The following is a 24,099-nucleotide window of genomic DNA, read 5'->3' as shown; positions in this document are numbered from 1 at the left end:
AGGAAATTGCCTCTCAGGATTGTTTTTGTACAGGAAGGAATCTGTTCCAGCATACAAACAATCCTGCCCGTATTGCAGGCATTCTTGCACCATGGTGCTAGGGTGCGTGCATTGGTACTAGGCACCCTCAAGTGCACAGGGCAATTAGAGAGCTGGTGAACATCATATCTCAGTGGATATGGCATTGCTTAGCTCTCTCCCATTCATGCAACGCAGCACAGCAACTGTGTTTGCTGCCCTGCGATCCGTGAACTGAATGTCTGTGGGTCTCAAGTGCCTTTTGGGAGACTTGGAACAAGCCTTGGTATATTCATGGTACTTCCGCAGAATAAAGACTTCTGGTAAGTTCCCAGAGTTCTTGACACCAGCCCTAAAAAATCACAAAACCGAAACACACAACTATGTGTAACATCTAAAAAACCTACTTATATATATATTCACTGAAAAAACCATAGGTTTCACACACGTTATAGTTAGGAATTAGCATTTAAAAAACCTTGCAAATTCAGTGAAAAAACCATAGGTTTCACACATGTTATAGTTAGCTGGACATTTTACTGATAAAAAACCAATGAAATTCCCCCGTTATAGTTAGTGCAGGCAACTATAACTCACGCGACCGCAATCCTCTGCTGATGCTAATACTGTATTTAGACACTTATTTGCCCATGTCTTCTTCCATTAAATTTTAGCTATACATATATTACAAATATTTTTTTTTCATAAAGACACATATGTCATCAGCAGAGGATTGCGGTCGCGTGAGTTATAGTTATCCAGCTGCCGTGCAGACTCCACCTGATGTACGCTGGGAGCTGTAGTTGTTCATTAGACTGCAGCGGTCCCAGGCAGCCGGGTCAGCTGATCTCCCACCAATGGGAGTGCCCCTGTATCTTCAAAGGAGGGAGGAAGTGACACCCAAGGTTATACCAGCATCTGAAGAAGGCGTGTATGCCGAAATGCATTATGCTGTGGACCAATCTGTGAATAAAAGGCTCCCACACTGCACCCCGCTGTGTCCTTGGATTACTCTGTAGAAGGTGATCGTGTGGCAATAAATATGTATATATATATATATATATATATATATATATATATATATATATATATATATATATATATAGACGGAATGCAGAACAAATCAAAACATTCACCCCCAGTAAAGAGATCTGGGTTAAAGCCATCATTCTTTTGCTCACGATGCCACCCCAGTTTAGACCTGCCCATATGCAAATCAATCTTGATCCTCTGCCTCATGGGAAAGTCCAGCTTGAACGGTTGAACGGTAGAGGATGAATTATGGGATCTCCTCCAGGCGGACAATATCGAGAGAAAATATGGTCCCATTCCAGGTGGTGCCCAAATGAGGATCAGAAGGAAAGGTGCATCTATGTGTGGACATGAGAGCTTCCAATACTGCCACTGAGCGGGAAAGACACCCGGGACCCCACATCAGCGGCATGATCACATTGTTAAATGGGGCAAAAATCTTCTCTAAATTGGACCTTAACAACAGCTATCACCAGCTCGAACTCCATGAAAGTTCATGTTACAGCACCATGTTTTCAACACATCAAGGCTTATTCTGATATAAAATGTCTCCGTTTCAGCATTAATAAGCAGTTAAGATATTTCAAGAAGTGATCAGAAGATTAATTTGTCTTATTCCCAACACCTTCAACTACAGTGATGACATTTTAGTGTTTGGCGCCACCGTCAAAGACCATGGCAAAGCACTAAATTGCATATGCCATGTGCTCCTGAAAACAAACCTGACTCTTACAAAGACAAGTGGGAATTTCACAGAGCCACATCTTTTCGGGTGAAGGGATGAGGCTGGACCCTGAAAAGGTCACAGCTTTGAGTGACACTCGTTGCCCACGAGATGCTGGGGATGTTCGGTCTTTTCTAGGAATGACCAGCTACTGTGCCCGTTATATCAAAGACTATGCCACCATTAGTTATCCTCTTTGTGAACTGACAATACAACGTCAACCATTTAAATGGTCTGAGAGGTGTGATCAAGCATTCAACACGATCAAGGCCACAGTCGAGTCAGCCAGCAACCTGGCTTATTTCAATCCAGACAGTAAGACCGAAATCATGGTGGATGCCAGTCCCATAGGACTAAAGGCCATATTAGCACAATATGACAAAAAAGGTGATCAAAGCCACATAGTGACATACACTAGCCGCACCCTGACTGACACAGAGAGGGGATACTCACAGCTAGAAAGAGAAAGCTTGGCGGTAGTCTGAGCCTGTGAGAACATTCACATTTTCATTTATAGGAAACACTTCACACTCATTACTATTCATCAAGCCTTAATAACCATATTCGGAAACCCCGGGCAAAAATGCCACCCAGGATATAGCGATGGGGAATCCGTCTCCAAGTATACGCATACACAATTCTCCACAAACCAGGACAAGCAGCAAACCTTGTAAGCTACATGTCAAGACATTCCAGAGCATCCTCCAGAACAAAACACTTGCTAGTGAAGGAATACATCCACTTTGTCATCAATCAGGCAAGACTGCCAGCAGCTCCCCTTGAAGTAATTACTGATGCCACTGCAGACAATGTCACTCTTTAGGATGTAGCACGTTGCATCCGCCCAAATGCATAGAGACAATTGGAAGAGCCCAAAAGTAAACAAAACATAGACACCAAAGAACTGGCCTCCTTCCGACACGTGAAAGAAGAATTAACAATTGCCAAAGACGGGCTGTTACTTTGAGACAAAATGATTGTCGTACCGAAAAACCTGCGGCAAGGCGTGGTCAATGTGGCACATAAAGGACACAGGGCAAGATGGCCACTAAACGAGCCCTAGGTAAACGTGTCTGTTTCCCCTCCCTTGACTTGATAGTTGAGGCCACGCTAAAGGACTGCCCTCACTGTCAGGTTGTCAGCTGAGATATGTTCGAACTGCCCAAAAATGTATCGCAACATGTGGCGGTCGACTTCTTTGGCCCTCTGCAGTAAGGCAAATAAATCCTTGTTACAATGGATGAATATTTCCGATTGCTCAACAAGTATCATCCACCAAAGCGTCCATCACCAACCCTGTACTGGACGAAGTATTGGCAGCATGGGGCATCCATAAAGTCAAAACAGATAATGTTCCTTCATTTAACGGACATGAGTTTGCTGAATTTGCCGGTCCTCTCAATTTCAGACATCGGAAGATCACTCACATGTGGCCTCAAGCCAATGGCATGGTGGAGAGGTTTATGGCCACACTATAGAAAACCATACAGCAAGCCGAGCTGTCAAGGCGAGTATTGAGTGCTTACAGAACCACGCCTCACAGCACCATGGACAAGTGTCCAGCCACCCTGATGCTGGGCCGCACTGTGCGCACAAGACTACCCACCTGGGAAAACTCAGCAAGCTGTGTTCATAGAGCTCCAGATCACGAAGAGCTGGCAGAGCTCGACTAAACTAGGAAGGCCAAAATGAAGGAATATGCAGACAGTCATGGAAGGGCAATATATCAAGCCTCCAGGAAGGAGACTGAATACTCAACAGGCAAGAACAAAAGAGAAAGACAGACAGTCAGTACTATGAACATTTACTACAAGTAACTAATGTAAACTGCCTCTGATGGTAGAGGTTATGGCTGCCTCTGATGGCAAAAGGATAACCTGGAACATCTCTCACTTCGGAAAGTTCAATCCAACTACCAAGAAGTTAGTGGCTGTCTCGGAATACGACGCTTTCGAGATCATTCAAGTACCAACCAGCGATAATGACCACCGCTCCTCTCCTGCTGAAAGGGAGCTAACAGACCTAAGTCCAGCATGCCGGCCACAGCGAACTTGTCGAAGACCTACACTCATTGAAGAAATCTATAGACTTACAACTTAACGAGACTCCTTTGTTCAAGCGGGAGCGGGGGGATGTAATGTTGTCTAGTATAATTGACATGAGGTCGCTAGGGCCCTGTGTGTGGGTAACGAGAAGGCAGAGCAAGGGAAGTAGTCAGGGAACAGGAAAGGGAGGAGTTAGATAGAAAGAGATAGTGATCAGTGCAGGTTGAAGCATGCAGAGTTCCCGTAAATAAGTAGTAATAAAAAAGCTTTTCATAGTTAACAGCGTATTACCTCTTACAGTCACTGTTCCGACATTACACCATGCACCATAATTTAGACAATAAAAACAAGCTTCACCCCCCCCCCCCCCCCCCAGCTTGGTAATTGTAATTACATTTATATTTCGCTTACTGCCCTTGATGAGGCATCAAAGCACTTTTTTGGCACGTAGCACACTACTCCAGAGTCCAAAGAGGATTTGTGGTGAAGTAGTATAGGGAGATATGAAATTAATTTGAGCAGTGGACATGTGAGTTTGTTATTTGGATTCATATAAGATATTGGAGGGACAGAAGAGGGAAGGTTTTTTTTTTATTGCGCTTGCTCCTCCTGATGCGGAATCAAACTGCTTTTCGGCGGGAAACCCAAACAAAATTAGTGGGTAATCAAACAGCTGTTAATGGGGTGTAGTGGGCCCCTCCAATAACTGGCCCCTATGCCACTACACCTGTTGCGCTATTAATTGCTACGCCCCTGTATAATGCGCGAGGGAATGGTGGCTGAAAGCTGAATCATACACCTGTGCACGTTACTACTGTTTTCAGCTGTGGGAATAGGTCTGATAACATGTAGTAAAACTAAACATGCGTGTCTGATGGTGTTTGCTGAGTAGAGCACAAGGCCTTTGGTGACCCGCTGTAAACCGTTGAGTTACTGCATTGCTACATCAACGACCAATGCACTGGTTCAGACTATGGAACGTACCATTGCAGTAGGTCCGCCCATTTCCTATGAATCCATAGTTGCAGATACAGACGCTTTTGCCAGGTTCTTGAAAGCACGTGGCACTGGGATGGCACGAGGCACAGAAGTCCACAGCGGGCGATGCTGCTGTAAGGAAGGTAGAACAAAATTGACAGAGTTAATACCCCTGGGTTAGACAGCTTAAACTTCAACTTGTCACAAAATGTTTATTAAATGTTTAGTAAGAGTTTAACTTAGGTGTTCCAAAGGTTCCACTTATGGCCAAAAATGATAAATCCCGATCTGCAACCAGTGGGAGATCACTGTGAGTGCTTGGGAAAGTCGCACAGTCCCAACTGTTGTGGATATTCGCCTACATGGCCGATGGGTATTACATAGGCAAAACCGTAGTGTCAAAATATTCTGTAGTGAGTCTACAGAAAGAGTGTGAAAGATGTACTGCCACCACCATGAGCCTGATTCACAAACATTGGTGTATGAGTACACATGATTTACTTGTTTATTCATGAATTTCAAGAATGAACCAGGACACTTCGGACTTACCAGGACTATAAAAGTAAGTTTCAGCATAATGCTTGTGAATCATGCCCTTATCTTTGGGTGGGTAGGAAAAGAAATTCAACAAATGGGGCATTCTTTTCCATGTGAAGAAAAGAGGAAAAAATGTTGCATGTGCAAATGTACTTGTCTGAAATGGATATGGGCATATTTATGACATTTGTGGCTCAGGGCAGTGCCACAAGTCACCTTGCTGCGCTGCGTCACAGGGAAAGGGCAGGATTGTGCCGTATTTATCCAATACGGTGCATTCCTCGATTTTACCCCTGAGCTGATGCTGTTTTGGCAGCCTAGCACCAAAGCAGGCACCCTTGCACCACGGTGCCTGTGTTTTAGGCAGGATTGTTTTTGTACAGGAAGGGGTACCTTCCTGCACAAAAACAATCCTGGGAGGCTTTTTCCTTTTTCTATGTATGCTGCAGAATGCAGGAAAAACTAGGAGAAATAATGATAGAAATAAAGATATTTCTTCACTAACCTGGGAAACCATACCTTTTTGGTGCATTCCTAGGTTTACCAGATTTGGTAAATTTGAGAATGCATCAAAAACCATGGGAGTTGCTTGGGAACACCCACACAATGCCCATGGAATGCCTCCCTTGCGCAGAGTAATACATCACAAAGATTTGAGCTGCATTACATTACTCCATATTTCTTAAACCAACTCAAAAACATGACTTTAGGTTTGTGTCGCTCTTACACTATCTTGTGTGGTGCAAGAGCGAACCAAACCGGGTCATAAACATGGGCCAAAGTCCTGAGGATTATCTGCCCTGACAATGTGTTAAGAGTACGCACGGACATGTAAGATTAGGGCCTGAATTACAGTTGGCAGACTGAGTTTATTCCACCAGGGTGGTGGAGGAAAATACCTCCACCATTCTGAGGTGACTCCACCTGCCACATTTAGAGTGTCTACTTCAGACAACTCTCTACATTAGCAGAAACCACTATCATGGTGGTTCCTGCCAATGTAGGAGAAGTTTGATGTCAGCCATGACGCCTGGCTGTCAAACTTTTTAAAAGTTTTTTGTTTTTCAAAAATAAACTCCCAAGTTTGTTGTTGAAAAACAAAAAACTAATGGTACCCACACCCTGGCTTATTCCTTTATAAATTTGCTTGTTAACTTTTTTCGGAGAGATCAGTAGATACAATTTACTTCCTGGTAACTCTTTTCCAAAAAATAAAGAGGCTCTTTGGTGTACTTTTTATGTTTTTTTTTTATTTACAGCTACTTGGTAGGTGCCCACCATCTTGGAACAAGAAATTAAAGCAAAAAACAAAATGGCAACTGCATTATTACTCATGCACGCAAATGTGTGGCGAAGCATGCACACCCATTCTTCGTGATGCTGGGGTTGCTATGGCATCATGATTTATGTGTGCCCAGGCATGATGGTTCATGTATAAGTGTGCATCATTGTGCTTTTTAGATTTGTACCAGTTCTTTCAGCATCAGCAATACAACAACAATCTTTTCCTTTGTTTTTGCAGCATTGTAAAAGCCAGTGGTTCATTGGCAAAGACACATGGTGAGAGCGATTGGATTTGCCAATGCTTGTTTTTAGTATTGATGCTCATGATTGGCTATTTTCCAGATTTTCAAGGAAATGGAAATTAGAAGAATACAGTTTTCAACTGTCCACTGAGTTTCTGTGAGTTCAAATGATTATGCCAAGGATTATCTGGAGCACCGCCCACGTTATGTACTCATGCACTGAATATGAGGGCTACATGATAACAAGGGAAGTTCTGATGAACCTTGATAGTATCATTGTTTTCAGACGGATGCTGGAAGAGCATGGGAAGAGATTACTGAAGGTTCTGGACCACTTGAGGAAATAACACATCTCAAGCTGTCTTTGAATAAATGTGAGTTCTGCTGATCCATCATCAAATGTATCAACCACTATCTCTCAGTGAGAAAAACATGAAGTGGATCAAACAAGAATGAGAACCAGTTGATACTTTTGTGGCAGTGGAGGCTGGTGGGCACCACTGGATTTATTTCAGGTTACCGGGGCTCCTTTTCCCATCCACGCCCCCCCCCAGCCACCCTGTTGCGCCAGTACTTGTAGTTTTTTAAGTTGACCTGTCACCATTCTCGCCTGATGAACATTACTCCAAAATTGTGAGTTTGAGGGCCATCATACAATTTCCATAGTGAAGTTATTTAATTGCAAATATTCAGGACTTACACAGCACAGGGGATGTGCTGCCACAAGGGGATTTTTTTCTGGACCCCAACACTCACTCAAGCAGAAACTCTCCTTTCTACGTGCATGTGACTCCCATTCAAAGGTAGCGTGCGGGGCAGTGCATAATCGGCTAGTCTGTTTGTGTCCTATACAGCCGAACTGTAGACAGAGGTCCATGTGTGCTCTGTTTTGCGGTCCTGCTCAGCCCTTTCCAGTACTGAAGAGCATCCAGGCCAACTAGTTATATAGTATCACAACATCCCATTACAAGACACTTTGCAGTAAAGTCCATATTAAACAGGCAGTTAAGCCTGCCACTGGGTCATTGAGCGTATCGTCACTTGCAGCCTGCCTGTCCTTGGAAATTGAGGTGGTCAAGTGTTCATCGGAAGCAGCCAAGAACTGAATAAGTGATGAGCATAAAGCAGACTTAGTCACATAAAGTAAGTCACGTGGTGGGGAACGTAATAATTAAGATCAAAATATACAGCCATTAGTCATGTAGCTCCCAGTCTCCCACCTCCAGAGTCGTGGTGTTAAGTTAATTTACAGAGTAGGTATGTAGAGTGCGTTTGGCAGCATGCTGCCAGATGCAACAACTTTCAAACCCTGCACGTTCCTGTGTTAAAAACTGTAGGTTAAAATCTAACACAGAGCACTGAGCAGGAACAGGTTATCTAGCTGATCTGTATAATTCCCAGCATGCACCACCATGGACTGGATCCACTTCTCTTCCTGTTCAGGTTACTCAGCTCTCTCTTGCAGTCTTTGGGGCGTGGCCTTGTGGCCATCAGGCTAGCCTCTGCCAGAATCACCCAGCTTGCGTCCCACGATCCTAACTAGGTGCTGTGTTGCTCGCCCCTTCTTCTCCCATCAGTCTACTTCAGGGTCTGTCTGAACTCCTGCAAAGACTTTGGGGGGAGGGTAGGTTCTCAACCTCCTGGAGGCCACCTGCTCTGCTGAGCCTAATCAATCAATCAATCAATCAAAGCATTTGTAAAGCGCGCTACTTACCCGTGAGGGTCTCAAGGCGCTGGGGGGGGGGGGAATGCTGCTACTGCTCAAAAAGCCAGGTCTTGAGGAGTCTTCTAAAGGTCAGCAGGTCTTGGGTCTGCCGTAGGTGGATGGGGAGGGTGTTCCAGGTCTTGGCGGCGAGGTGGGAGAATGATCTACCGCCGGAGGTCGCTCTTTGGATGCAGTGAACTGTGGCGAGGGCGAGGTCAGCAGGGCGAAGCTGGCGGGCAGGGATGTAGAAGCTGAGTTATCTTTTGAGGTACGCTTGTCTGGTGTTGTGGAGTGCCTTGTGTGTGTGGGTGAGGAGCTTGAAGGTTATCCTCTTGCTGACGGGGAGCCAGTGCAGGTCTTTCAGGTGGGGTGTGATGTGGCTGCGGCGAGGGGTGTCGAGGATCAGGCGTGCAGAGGCGTTCTGAATGCGCTGAAGTCATTTCAGGAGTTTGGCCGGGGCTCCTGCATAGAGGGTGTTTCCGTAGTCCAACCTGCTGCTGACGAGGGCCTGGGTGACCGTTCTTCTCATTTCGGTGGGGATCCACTTGTAGATCTTGCAGAGCATGCGGAGGGTGTTGAAGCAGGAGGAGGAGACGGTGTTGACCTGCTTTGTCATGGAGAGGGTGGAGTCGAGGATGACCCCTAGGTTGCGTGCGAGGTCGGTGGGTGTTGGAGCTGTTCTTAGTGCGGTCAGCCACCAGGAGTCGTCCCAGGCCGAGGGGGTGGATCCGAGGATGAGGACCTCCGTCTTGCCTGAGTTCAGCTTCAGTCGGCTGTTCTTCATCCAATCGGCGACGGCTTTCATTCCTTCGTGGAGGTTGGTTTTGGCAGTGTGGGGGTCCTTGTTGAGGGAGAGGATCAGCTGGGTGTCATCGGCGTAGGAGATGATGTTGAGGTTGTGCAGTCGGGCGACGTAGGCGAGAGGTGCCATGTAGATGTTAAACAGCGTTGGGCTGAGGGATAAGCCCTGGGGTACGCTGCAGATGATCTCAGTGGCTTCGGAGCAGAAGAGGGGGAGGCAGACACTCTGTATTCTGCCGAAGAGGAAGGAGGTGGTCCAGTCCAGGGCCTTCTGTTGGAACCCAGCATCGTGGAGGCGTGTGCGTAGTGTGCGGTGGCAGACCGTGTCGAAGGCGGCTGACAGGTCCAGGAGAATGAGGGCTGCGGTTTGTCCGTTGTCTAGCAGGGCCCTGATGTCATCGGTGGCGGCAATGAGGGCAGTTTCGGTGCTGTGGTTGCTGCGGAACCCGGACTGGGACGGGTCCAGAATGCTGTTCTCCTCGAAGTAGTGGGTCAGTTGTTTGTTGACGGTCTTCTCGATGACCTTCGCCGGGAACAGGAGCAGGGAGATGGGTCGGAAGTTCTTTAGGTCCTTGGGGTCCGCCTTGGGTTTCTTGAGTAAGGCGTTGATCTCGGCGTGCTTCCAGCTCTCCGGGAAGGTTACTGTCTCGAAGGAAATGTTGATGGCTTTCTGGAGATGGGGTGCGATGGTAGTGCTGGCTTTGTTGAAGATGTGGTGTGGGCATGGGTCTGATGGGGATCCGGAGTGGATGGTGTTCATGATTTTGATGGTGTCGTCATCGTTTATGTTGGTCCAGGAGAGCAGGCGGTCAGTGTGGATGGTGGTCATGGTGACGGGAGTTTCCGTGGTTGTCGGGGTGGTCGTGGTATTGAAGCTGTCATGGATGTCGGCGATCTTGCGATGGAAGAAGGTGGCAAGTGAGTCGCACAGGTCTTGCGAAGGTGGGATGTCGTTGGTGTTGGAGCTGGGGTTGGAGAGTTCCTTCACGATGTTGAAGGACTCTTTGCTGTTGTGCGCGTTGTTGTCTAGGCAGTCTTTCAAGGAGGCCCTTTTGGCGGATCTGATGAGGTGATAGTGTCTGCGGGTGGCGTTCTTGTGGGCTGCGTAGCTGTCTGGTGTTCGTTCACAGTGCCAGTTCTTCTCTAGCTTTCGGCAGGTTTGCTTGGAGGCCTGGAGGTCTTCAGTGAACCAGCGGGCTTTCTTGCTGGTGTGGTTGTTGGAGGGTTTGTTGAGCGGGTTGAGGGTGTTGGCGCAGTCGTCGATCCACTGTCTGAGGTTGCGGGTGGCGGTGTCGGGTTCGGTGAGGTCGGCAGGTGGGCTCTGGGCAAGGATGGTGGTGAGCTGGTCTTTGGTGACTTTGCTCCAGCAGCGGCGAGGGATCTGTTGGGTGCGGTGGTGCGTGGTGGGTTTCCGGAAGGTGAAGTGGATGCAGCGATGGTCGGTCCAGTGGAGTTCAGTGGTGTGGTTCAAGGAGACGTGGGGGCTTGCGGAGAAGATGGGGTCAAGCGTGTGGCCGGCGGAGTGGGTGGGTGATGTGACGAGTTGTCTGAGTCCGAGGTTGGAGAGGTTGTCAATCAGGGTGGTGGAGTTGGTGTCGTTGTTGTTCTCGAGGTGGAAGTTCAGGTCCCCGAGGAGGATGTAGTCCATGGAGGCGAGGGCGTGTGTGCTGACGAAGTTGGAGATGGAGTCGCTGAACTGTGGTCGGGGTCCGGGGGGTCTGTAGACGAGGGTTCCTCTGAAGGTGGGGTTGGGGTCGGTGTGGATCTGGAAGTGCAGGTGTTCGGCGGTGCTGAGGGTGTCGTCGGTGTTGGTCGAGATTCTGAGAGTGTTCCTGTGGACGATGGCGATTCCTCCTCCTACTCCGTTGGTGCGGTCCCTGCGGGTGATCTTGTAGCCTTCCGGGATGGCTATGGCGATGTTGGGTGCCAAGGAGGGGTTCAGCCAGGTCTCCGTCAGGAAGGTGACATCTGGGGAGGTTGAGTCAAGTAGGTCCCAGAGTTCAACGGCGTGTTTGCATGCGGAGCGGGTGTTGAGGAGAATGCATCTGAGGTAGTTGGGTTCTTTTCCGGTGGGCGGGTTGGCGGGTTGGCGGGTTGGCGGGTTGGCGGGTCGGGTACTGGTGAAGCTGCAGTTCCGGCAGGAGAAGGGTCCTTGGGTGCGCTTCGGGGCGGCCCGGAAGCAGGTGTGTGATCGTCCGGTGTTGAGTGCGTGGAGGGTGCTGGCATCGTAGTGGAGACGGGTGCCGTGGCGTTCGTGGGGGCCAGGGGTTCTGGCGCTGGGCGCGGTCCAGGCGTGGACGGGCACAGACGGGCCGCCATAAGAAGGGAAGGTGGGAGGGAGGAGGCAGCTGGGAGGGGGGAGCAGACAAATGGGTGAGTGGGGGCGGGGCCTCAGGGGGCGCAGCGGTAGGAAAACGGGGCAGGAACGGCGAAGGAAACAGAAGGCAAAGGGGCACAGCGTACAGAATAGAAAAACGGGGAACAAGGAGGAAGAAGCGCTAAGCAGATAAGGCAATACAGTTACAATTACAGAGGAAAGAGGGGCAAAGGGGCACGGGGCACAGAATGAAAAGGGGGAGGAAGAAACAGTAAACAAATAATGCAAAACAGATACAATTACGGAGGATAGAGGGGCATAGGGGCACGGGCACAAAATAAAGAAAGGGGGAAGAAACGCTAACAAATAAGGCAATTTACAATACAAGAACAGATAAGAGGCAAGACAATTACAGCAAGACAAAAACCTACCTACGGCCTACCACTGGCCACCAGGGATAAGGCACAGGTGGCAGCCTGCGGGTGAAGGAGGGCCTCGAATTCTCCTTAGCAGCGGCAGCTAGGGCAAAGGAAAGGACACACAGGCGGTGGTGTTCGGCGTGGGGATCGACCTGCCTAAGAAGGATCAAGGGTCGCTCTCCTCACCGCTGCGCGGCCGCCATAAGAAGGGGAGGTGGGAGGGAGGAGGCAGCTGGGAGGGGGGAGAGGACAAATGGGCGAGCGGGGGGCTGGGCCGCAGGGGACACAGCGGCGGGAAAACAGGGCATGGAACGGCGAAGGAAACAGAAGGCAAAGGGGCACATAGCACAGAATAGAAAAACGGGGAACAAGGAGGAAGAAGCGCTAAGCAGATAAGGCAATGCAGTTACAATTACGGAGGAAACAGGGGCAAAGGGGCACGGGGCACAGAATGAAAAGGGGGAGGAAGGAACAGTAAGCAAATAATGCAGAACAGATACAATTACGGATGGAACAGGGGCAGAGGGGCACGGGGCACAGAATAAAGAAGCGGGGAACAAGGGGGAAGAAACGCTAACAAATAAGTGAATTTACAATACAAGAACAGATAGGAGGCTAGACAACTACAGCAAGACAAATACAGCAAGACAAAAACCTACCTACGGCCTACTACTGGCAACCAGGGATGAGGCGCAGGTGGCCTAAGCCTAAGACTTGCAGCCAGCAGCTCAAGGGCCCATCACAGGTGGAATAGGGGCTTTTCCCCTCAGTCTACTTCATTGTCTGTCTGAATTCCTGCTGAGGCTCCAGAGTGGCGGGTTCTCAACCTTCTTGAGGACACCTGCTCCACCAAGTACAAGAATGGCATCCAGTAGTCTGTGTTCCCCTCATGGCTGAACTTGGGGCTCTCTTGGCTGGTGAGATCCTGCTTCAGATTCTTCAGTCGGGGCTGTCAGATGCCACCCTGCTTGGGCCCAGTCCATCACACCAACACGGATACACAGGGCATGGTCTGTCCAAGTCCCTATTTCCATTTCAGAGCCTCTCCTTGGACACTGGGGCTGTGAGTAGTGAGGAGATACCACACTCTGTGACCTGGGTGATTGGAAGAGAGCAGGCAGGGAGGTGGTGTGATAATGCAGCAGCCACTCAGTGACATCATCATGTCACATACAGGCAGCAGGGACTTTCACTTTCCTGCTACATGTTGTGAAGCCCACCTTCCACCCTTGATATATGGCAATATGCTTTTGGCAGCATGTTACATGGAGGAGTGCGGGGGGGGGAGGGGTCACCATGGTGAGAAAACAGAGAAGGGAGGATGGAATGGGGCAGAGGAAGAGAAAAAACACTCATGGTTTATTCACCCGGGAAAAGCAAGGGTGAGGAAAGACAGGAAGGGAGGTGGGGGTTCTGTTGGATGATGAATGTCACTGGCAGTAGGAGGAGTGATAACTCAAAGGGCATGAATTGAGGGACTGATAAAGGAAGGTTAGTAGTATCAGAGGAGTAGAGTGAAGTAAAGATCTGTCTAAAAGGAAGACTTGTCCCGGCGGGCAGTATGGACAACAAAGTGAAACTGATGAACATGAAAATATGAAGTTAGTCAAATGTTAGCTAGAAGATATGTTGTTAAGCATGAGAGGGGTGGGGATTTGTAGGGGTTGCAGAGTGTTCAGAGGGTGGGGGAAATGGTTAATCATTATTTGTTAGTGCTTCGTATAAGGATTGTTAGAGTATACAGTATAGCAGCATGATGTGTGCATTATGAGCCTGTCTTGCTCCCAAAGAAAGCAGCTTTTTCTGCATATGAAGATGTGGTGTCAGACTCCTCTTTCAAGCATAAAACTTGCCATTCAGGACTGGAGCCTGTATCTGCAAAAGCAGCCCTAATCTCTCTTCAAGCACTTTATTGCTTTATGAACCCCACTCCCGCTGTGCACAAGCTTTTTAAAATGTTCAAAGGCAACTGGAGAGGCAGCTAGCAGGGGTGCAGTAGGCATCCCAGGAAAGGCATGGTGGGAGTGGAGAATGTAGTGTCTTGCGAGTTTTATGACAGAACTCCTTTGGCTTCTAGCGGACTTCGTAGAGCTGTAATGTAGGTGTCAGAGGGGAATATAATGAAAGCTTGTTTTAGAATGTTGAGTTTGCAGATACACACAGTAGAATGAATACTAAGCTGTGTGTCTGGCCTAGTCATTGGCGGGTACCCAGACAGGGGAGGACGCTATGAATGGTGATGCAATATGGGATAAGTAACCAAAAAGTACGCCTGTGCTCTCCCAGAGAGTTTGCTTGGGTCCAAGCAAACTGTTTGTGCTTGCCACGTGTGTCGCTATCGAAGTATGGAATCAATGCTTCATGCATGTGTAGTTAAAGTGCATCTCCAGCCTCTGTAAAGCAGGTGAAGACAATGAATGCGTTGTAAAGAATCTACACGTCGATGGTCGAAAACCTGCTGAGCATGCCATACATAATGGTACCACGCTGCCATGGAAGAACAATTTTTACATTATACGGAGTGCTAACGCTCAAGGCCGATTTAACCTGGATTACACAGTGCAGCCGCTGATAATCATAACTTTCACAATAACATTGCAAACAGAAGCGCTGCAAGGCAAAGATCAACCAGGTTCTAGAAATGCAAAGTGATATTTAGAAAAGAAGAAATAAATGACTTACTGAATATACCAAAAAGAGAATCATCGTACCACAGTACTCTCTGAAGATGGCTCAAGGAGAAGTGTTCGGGGTGGTGCTTACAGAGCTACCCATACCCGAAGCGGTTCATTCACAAAGTTGCCAAGTGGGGCTAAGAACAACTTCACAGGTCTTCGAAGAATAAAAAGCTGAGAGCAACTCGTGGAATAGTGACATTTTTAAAATGTCATTGAAGGTCATGTTTCCAGCTATCATTAAAGATGATTCAGCCAGCATATCGCAACGCCTCACAGATGAGTTGCCTAAACCAAGTCACAGTGATCCACCAGAGGCATCAATAAGTTCCACACTTGTCTACAGCACTGCTGCATTCTTGAAACCACCACCACTTTTCAATGCCGCCTAGAAGGAAAATTTTGGCGATAGATGAACTGCTTGGATAGAGACATTTGATGATTTCATTGATGCACTAGAAGAGACTGATAAGAAAAAGATTATCAAGTATCTCAAAAATCTTGCTGGTGATGATGTGAAAGAAGTCATAAAGAAAATGCAGTAAACAGATGAAGAAATGACACTGAATCTCAAGCTCAATCCAGCACCAAACGTTGATTGCGAAAGATACATATTCAGCAAAGAACGCCAAAAGGTTGGTGAAACCATTAATGAATTTGTGGAGAGACTTTATACACTCATCAGATACTGTACGTTTGATGAATTTAATGATGAGGAAGCTATGCAAATTAGAGTTATTGATTGATGCTTGTCAGATTCATTCAGACAAAAAATGCTGAGAGAACCTCTTAGTCTGGAGCGAGTGTGATGGCTGCCAGAGCTGAGGCACGTGCTGAAAGACACGTGCTGACATGGAGGACGGAGGTCCCTAAAGTGAATCAGCCATCAGTATAAAAAGTAAGCCAAAGCAAAATATTGAAGGACACAAAGTGATGTCTGCACATAAAAACAACTTTTGTTTTAGATGTGGATTTTCGTTTCCACAAGTAAATGTCCCACCATTGGACAGATATGTAAAGGCTGTGGGAAAGAGAACCATTTTGTGTTGGTTTGTAAAATGAAGGAAAAACAGCAAGTGCATCACAGTGCGAAGACAAAATGGCTGCCAGAACATTCCAGAAGCAACATTTGACACACACCCACAAGCCCAAGCAGCGACATCAATTGAAGCAAATAGACACTGAACAAAGTCGATTGTCATCTAAATCATCGTCAAACAGTTCTTCTGCCTCAGTATCAAGTGAAAGTGAGGAAGATGGTTGTTCCATGTTGATGTTTACCTCAAAGAAATGTGCGCATGTGGGACTGGCTGCATGTGAGAAAAAATGTCAGTCAAAGAAAAGTTGAAAGACCAAAGTCATATAAACATTGTCTGAAGAATACATTAAAAATAAATGGTTGCTCAATACCTTTCATCATCGACAGTGGTGCATCGATAAACATAATGCCTGAAGAGAAATACAATGAATTATCTCCAGTGCAATGAGTTATGCCATAGAAAACCAAAGTGTACACATGGGCTACATCAACGCCCATAAAAAGTCAAGGTTTATTTTTAGCAACAATAAAACACAGGAAAACGAAGGTGGAAGCAAACATCCATGTGTTTCAAGGTACAGCGTCAAGTGCCTGTCTGCTCAGTTTCAGTACCACTGCTGATATGGGACAAATTTCTGAGAATTACAACATGAGTGCTCACCACAAAATAGTAAGCCAATTTCCTTCCTTGTTTCATGAATTAGGAAAGCTTAAGACTATGCAAGTAAAGATGCATATTAATGAAGATGTCCGTCCTTTTGCTCAGAGATATAGACAAATTGCTTTTCATTTACAAGAACCTGCTGGAAAAGAACTTGAATCATTACTTAAGCCTGATATTATTGAATGTTCAACCGGTCCAATGCCATGGGTTTCTCCCATAGTGGTAGTGCCCAAAAAGGACAGTGAAGTAGCTGATTCATATGCATTGACATGAGTCAAGCAAACAAGGCAACTGAACAAGAATGACATCCAGGTCCACACACTGCTGACATGATAATGCAATTAAATTGTGCAAAGGTCTTCTCTCGCCTTGATTTAAATAAAGGTTATCATCAGTTGGAACTTGAAGATTGCAGTAATATTACAACCTTTTCAGATTGCAGTAATATTACAACCTTTTCTACACATGTTGGTCAGTTTCGATACAAGAGACTCAATTTTGGTGTGTTATCTGCTGCAGAACTGAAATTGAAAGATTTAATTACACGTCAGTCATGTAACTGACACACTTAACCTCTCACCAGTGATGGTGAATACCAAAATTTCTAAAAACGTTAAAGATGAACTGTGCGTAACTCAGGAAGGAGTTATAGTAGGAAGGTCAAGAATCTTGATTCCAGAGAGTCTGCAACTGGAAAATAATTGAAGTAGCTCCGAGACCAGGGTCGGTTTCCATATTTAGAAGAGAGGGTTGAAAAGGAACCAATGGTCTGCCATCTGTGTAACTGCCTTTCTACAAATATTACTCAACATTCTCTTAACATGTCACAACTCCCTAAGCATGTGTGGGAGAGAATAGCTACCACCAGATAAGGGACATCATCTGATGGTAATTGTGGACGAAGACTCACTTTTTCCATTAATAGAAGATCTCTCATCCACAACTAACGAGCGAGCCATTGAGAGACTAGATGGCATCTCTGCGACATGGGGCATTCCAGCCATTTTGAAGTCTGATAATGGCCTCCCATTTAACAGTCGAGAATTCAAGAATTTCCTGGAGCATCTGAACTTAAAGCATCAGAAGAGTACACCTCTGTGTTTTATGAGTATGCTAAAGAAAGCAGCACTGCGTGCAACTCTTGAGAGGCTCAGTTTAATAACTACAATATTCCTGGCAGTAGTCAATCTAAAGCTGTCATCAAACTATTAAACTGCAACTCTGACTTCACGGTCTATTGTCTGGTGTGTCCGTGCAACCTACGTTATGTGGGAAGCACGATACACCAGACCAAGAAGAGAATCCTAGGGCATATGCGTGCAATACCCAAGAAGGATGTAAATTATCCAGTGGCAAGGCATTTTGCGGAGAAGCATAAAAGCAATAGCAATCTACTACAATTCTTTTGTCTAGATCGAGTCCTACCACTCAGGAGAGGTGGTGATCGGATTAGAGTATTAAGGCAATTAGAATCAAAATATGTAGTAGAACCTCGCACTCTAGCTCCGTATGGTTTAAATTGTGAAGAAGAAATGTGGGTACACGTAGGTTAAGTAGTCTGAGAGAAATTAGGATTATGAAAAATGATAAAGAGAAAGGAAAATATAAAAACATGAATATAGGACAAAATAGATAAGCTAGGAGAAAAAATGTGAAACTGAAATTAGATGGTCACTTATTGGATCGATTGGGTTAATGAATCAATAAATTATTTAAGAATTAGATGAGATCTATGCCTTTTTCTTTTTGAGCAAATGTGTCCCAGTATGTGGTTTTTCAAATGAATTTTATTCCTCCTCCTCATGAATTTGTAAAAAGTATTTGATTGTTTTTAATATGTGTCTGATTCCCACTAATGAAATTGTTTAACGTCAGAAAACATAGTGCAAGGATGCAATTGCCCATTCAGGGCTAGATAACATGAGGCGTGGTGATATGATATGTTTGATTATATGAAATTCAAGTAAAAAAAAATGCATCATACATTAGGCGTATGGATAGATACAGATAGATCTAGTATTATCCTTTATCCATTATAAGATGGCCGCTGCTAAATGTAATGTTGACTGATTGCAATATACAATTAGTCCGTTTTCTGCTTCAGTGGAATAATGTGGGAAGTGACATGAATTTAAACTGTGATGAGCATTGGGAACATCGACATTGATAAAGGCCAGCATGGCCGAAATGCGTTTGTCTGCCGATGGGAGCAGAATAAAATAATCTATTTGTAAAATCGTGCGTGTGCGCCACGCTTTGTTCAGTTCTCAGCGGTTGGAGAAATATATATATATATATATATATAGAAATGCGATGAGCATGAAACGCGTCGGACTTTATGGCAATTTGAGTGACAGCGGCTTTCTCCTGTACGCGGCAACTCACAATAAAGAATTCAAGCTATACATACCTGCTGTGGGCCCTTCCTTCACAGGCACCCTTTAGTTGTTGGATGTTGGCGGCCTGCCTGAGCCGCGGAAGGTGTCCTGCTGTGTCACAGACCGGCGGTTATGTTAAACAACATGCCTGTATACGGAGCAGGAGCGAAGTTGGGGGTGTTGAGGTGCCGGTTATAAGAGCAAGCTGTGTGCCGCAATCCACTGGGAATCATTGTTTGGAATAACTGCAGATGGCATACGACCCACTGAGGTAGGAGAAGGGCACCACAAGTACCAGAAGGCCATAGGAGTGGTTACGCCCACAGAGGCGGGGACTTGAACTATATACAGGTGCTCAAACAATGTGTTGTCATTTCGCAGTCAAAAGCCTCAGTTCCTGATGAAATGCGATGAGCATGAAACGCATCGGACTTTATGACAATTTGAGTGACAGCGGCTTTCTCCTGTACGCGGCAACTCCCAATAAAGAATTCAAGCTATACATACCTGCTGTGGGCCCTTCCTTCACAGGCACCCTTTTGTTGTTGGATGTTGGCGGCCTGCCTGAGCCGCGGAAGGTGTCCTGCTGTGTCACAGACCGGCGGTTATGTTAAACAACATGACAGCATATGGAGCAGGAGCGAAGTTGGGGGTGTTGAGGTGCCGGTTATAAGAGCAAGCTGTGTGCCGCAATCCACTGGGAATCATTGTTTGGAATAACTGCAGATGGCATACGACCCACTGGGGTAGGAGAAGGGCACCACAAGTACCAGAAGGCCATAGGAGTGGTTACGCCCACAGAGGCGGGGACTTGAACTATATACAGGTGCTCAAACAATGTGTTGCCATTTCGCAGTCAAAAGCCTCAGTTCCGGAAGAAATGCGATGAGCATGAAATGCGTCGGACTTTATGGCAATTTAAGTGACAGCGGCTTTCTCCTGTACACGGCAACTCCCAATAAAGAATTCAAGCTATACATACCTGCTGTGGGCCCTTCCTTCACAGGCACCCTTTTGTTGTTGGATGTTGGCGGCCTGCCTGAGCCGCGGAAGGTGTCCTGCTGTGTCACAGACCGGCGGTTATGTTAAACAACATGACGGCATACGGAGCAGGAGCGAAGTTGGGGGTGTTGAGGTGCCGGTTATAAGAGCAAGCTGTGTGCCGCAATCCACTGGGAATCATTGTTTGGAATAACTGCAGATGGCATACGATCCACTGGGGTAGGAGAAGGGCACCACAAGTACCAGAAGGCCATAGGAGTGGTTACGCCCACAGAGGCGGGGACTTGAACTATATACAGGTGCTCAAACAATGTGTTGCCATTTCGCAGTCAAAAGCCTCAGTTCCTGAAGAAATGCGATGAGCATGAAACGCGTCAGACTTTATGGCAATTTGAGTGACAACGGCTTTCTCCTGTACGCGGCAACTCCCAATAAAGAATTCAAGCTATACATACCTGCTGTGGGCCCTTCCTTCACAGGCACCATTTTGTTGTTGGATATATATATATATATATATATATATATATATATATATATATATATATATATATATATATATATATATATATATATATACTGATTTGTATAAAAAGAATATTTAACAGAGGGGGAGATGTAGTGTCTTACAAGTTTTATGATGGAACCCTTTTGGTTTCTAGCAGACTTCGTAGAGCTCTGACGTAGGTGTCAGAGCGGAATGCAATGAGAGCTTGTTTTAGAATGTTGAGTTTGCACTTACACGCAGCAGAATAAAGACGTGTAATGCTAAACTCCATATTTGTTGAAGTCATTGGCTGGTACCCAGGCTGGAGAGGACGCTACAGAGAGTAAGGCATGCAAGAGAAATAATGGTATGGGTGTAGCAAAGAGGGGAAGGGAGAGGGCTTTGGAGCTATTTATGCATTCAGGATAGGTAAGGGTGGAGATGAGAGCTCTGGGGAACCATGGTCACAAAGCAGAGAAGGGAGGGTCGGAGGGGCAGAGGGAGAGAGAAAATACTCACAGCCCATTCACTCTGGAAAGGCAAGGGTGAGGAAAGATAGGAAGAGCTCTGGTGAGGCAGGTGCCGGGGAAAAAAACGGAAGGGAGCAAGGGAAGGGGAAAGCCAAACACACAGTTAAAGGAGTGACAGGGTGAAGGAAAGATGGATTAAAAGAACAGCTCAGAACATAAGTAAGGATAGAGTAGGTAATGACATGATGGAGATCAGAGGCGGCGCTGCAGGAGTGAAGGAAAGCATTGGTGACAGTGGGAATTTGTGGACGAAAAGGGGAGTGAAAAAAGATGACAGGACTGAGGGAGGTGAGTGAACAGCTATGAAAGAGCGGTAAAATTCAGAAGTGTAGCTGGAGGTGAAAAGGAAAGCATTGGTGCACCTCACACTAAGGACGTAGGGTGGGGAAAATGGGGTCGCAGATGTAAGGGAGGCATTCTCAGCTGTCCTTAATGGAGCAGGAAGAAATGTTGAAGCAGGGAAAAGCAAGTGATGAAGAAGACAGAGAATACATAAGCAAAGGAGGCCTAAAGTCAGGCTATGCGGGCTACTGGAGAGAGGTGTGTGAGGTAGTAAGCGAGATGGAAGGAACAGGTAAAATATTTCTTTTGTAAGAAAGGATCGATGTGAGGAAAGTGGTTTATTATATGGTGTGGCTGTCTGAACCCACTGTGTAATAAAGGCACAATTCCTTATCAGGTCCAGGCAGGTTCGTTTGTAAAACCTTAGCTCAGTCCTGGGTAGCTATTGTTCAGAGCCGTCAGGCTTTATCAAAGGAACAAGAGTAAAGCATTAAGAAGTAAATGCAACATAATAAAAATCTGACACCAATTTATAAAACTATGTTGTATATTTAAATTTAAATAGACACCTCAATGACAAAAATCCACAAAAGGGTGAGGGAGATATGAACAGCTTTTTACTTAGTGTAATTAATCATTGTAATCTACTGTGGCTCACGGGTTAGGGTTAGCCACCATAAGGGACTTGAAATCGGCTATTGAGGCACTCTTGTGCAGACCAACTCTGAACACTTTTAAGAATAAAATGAGATACAAAATGCACTATATAAACCTATTTTTTCTAAAAAAAAAAAAAATCAGGAGAGACCCCTGAACCCATGGAGTGGTTGCTGCCACTCAGCACAGGTATTAAACACAAACACTTTGAAAGATCATCAGCTGTAACTTATCTACTATGCCAAGCTTAGCCATTTGATTAATCAGAGTGGATTGTATATCTTTTGCAGACATGCAAGAGGTTAATCTGTGTGCTTAACTAGCAACACAACATTGAAGACTGATTTCAAAAGTAAATTCCCTTGAATATCCCTGCTCCGTACCAAACAACAGCCGGAGAGGTTGTGAGAGCACTGAAGGCATTGGACCGTGTCCATACAGGCAGTGGACCACACCAGTTGAGGGAGTCTACCATATTGTTGTTGGAAGTGGGCAGCGGCCCCATAAGGAAAATTGTGGGCACCAAATTATCTCTGGTGGTGGCCCTTGGATGATACCTCACCAGAACACTGGGAAGTTTGCTGGGATTTTGTGACATTTGCCAACAACTTTGACTAAGGATTTGCCATCATCTCCACGTTTCTCACTGAACTAACACAAGGGCACCACCATCTAAGAAAAACAGACAGAACCTTGCTCTGCCAGGACAACCCTAACGCAAAGTGTGAATGCCTTGAACTGAAGGTGTATAGGGTGTATAGTAGTCTGCGAAGAGATCCTCAACACCCTGACAGCCATATTATTGACGGCAACTGAACTGGCGCTGACTGACCATAATTGATCATCCTTCCAACATATAGGTGCCAACTTCAAGGGCTGCATTGGGTATATAACAAACCTCCAAGTCCTGTCACATTTACCAGCAGAAGAATGTCCGGAATGGAAAGCAACTACACAGTGCAGAAACTTGACTTCCTTCCTTTTTTTGTACTCTGTTACTCAGAAGATCCTTAAATAAGCATTCCTCTCTCTTACAGAAGGAATACAAGTCATTAAATAGGTTCAAATAGGCTATTTTCAGCTCTGCTTATAAGGACTTCATTTTATGCTTTAACCCATTTTGGTTTAGAAATCTGCCTCAATGATGGTATCTAACTCATAGATTCAATCAATGGAAGCCATTGAATCGTTCAATAAAAGGAGGGTCAGAGTGTAGCCCTAAAGGACCTCCTTGGCTTTTAAGATTCTGTTACCCCCATTGTAACCTTGCAGACTTCATAAAGAATGTGGATTATTTTGTCGTAACCCACCAGGGGGTCCCCAACTCCAAAGTTGATTCTGTGTGACCTATTTAGTTCATTAAAGGCACTCCAGATCAAGCCACAGCAAAAATAGGTTGCCTTTGCAAAGTAAAACATTCTTAGAAATGGCAGTCTTGGGATGGAATGCCTGATCGATTGTGCCTAGCTCACATTTAAGTCTCTGGCCTGTGCCACTCAGTATCAAAAGAAGGAAACAGATTCTTGAAAGACAAAATTGGTTTCTGAGAAGATCCGAAGATGGAGGAGAGGCGAAAGAAAGCATAACCTGTCGTCCATGAGGAGTGTGTCAGAGTGGTATTCCACTTCAGTATTGACTCAAAATGTCCATAATATCGTGGTGAAAACATCATGATTACAATAATATTTTACGCAAAAATATCAAAGTGAAGCATAACATGTTTTGCTGTTTTTCAGTAATATCGAAGTTTACAATATTGTTTACTAGGATATTGTTTTTCTTATTTTGTTTTACTGTATTGTATTATCCTTTTATTTCAGTTCAAAGCTTTATTCGGTTTGTTAAACATAACCATATAAGCAGAACAACAGCAATACCTTCACAAAATTTAAAAACTAATATCAGTAGTAACATATAATGTATAATACAACCTTCTGCAAAACTACATATATTCCAGCAGAATCTATCCTTTTATTTAATTATTCATGATTTTGTGAAATGTATTTGTAATTATTTCTAAAAACATTATAGTAACGCATATTTGTTTCACTTGTTTAGGTGTAGTGAATTTGTTGGACTGGAGTTAGAGTAGTCAATCTGGACCCACCTGCCCCCTTGTATATAGTTTTCCAAAACGTTGTTAGATAGGAGTTAGATTACTGCATGCTAGAACAGACACTGTGGTTTGAAAACGGAATAAATCAAAATGAAATGTTATACCCATAGCTAAATATGGGTAGAGATGACCTATTTGGTGTGAAGGGGCAGAAGCCATGTTTTGTATGC

The 24,099-nt window shown here is 45.6% G+C and overlaps 1 protein-coding gene across 3 annotated transcripts in view; it reads right to left on the bottom strand.

Annotated features, from left to right (window-relative positions):
* SUSD1 (sushi domain containing 1) overlaps nucleotides 1–24,099 on the bottom strand; it is a 611,958-nt gene that overhangs the window by 535,305 nt on the left and 52,554 nt on the right. For 2 of the 3 annotated variants that reach the window (XM_085641265.1, XM_085641267.1), the window contains exon 2: nucleotides 4,804–4,929. In XM_085641265.1, the coding sequence (XP_085497391.1) occupies nucleotides 4,804–4,929 (126 nt within the window). The remainder of the gene's footprint in view (nucleotides 1–4,803; nucleotides 4,930–24,099) is intronic. The other variant, XM_085641266.1, reaches the window with a different exon arrangement.

Source organism: Triturus cristatus, chromosome 2_2 (genome assembly GCF_964204655.1).
Source record: "Triturus cristatus chromosome 2_2, aTriCri1.1, whole genome shotgun sequence".
NCBI lineage: Eukaryota > Metazoa > Chordata > Amphibia > Caudata > Salamandridae > Triturus > Triturus cristatus.
Note: the sequence above shows the minus strand (reverse complement) of the source record. Positions and strands in the feature narration are given on the sequence as shown.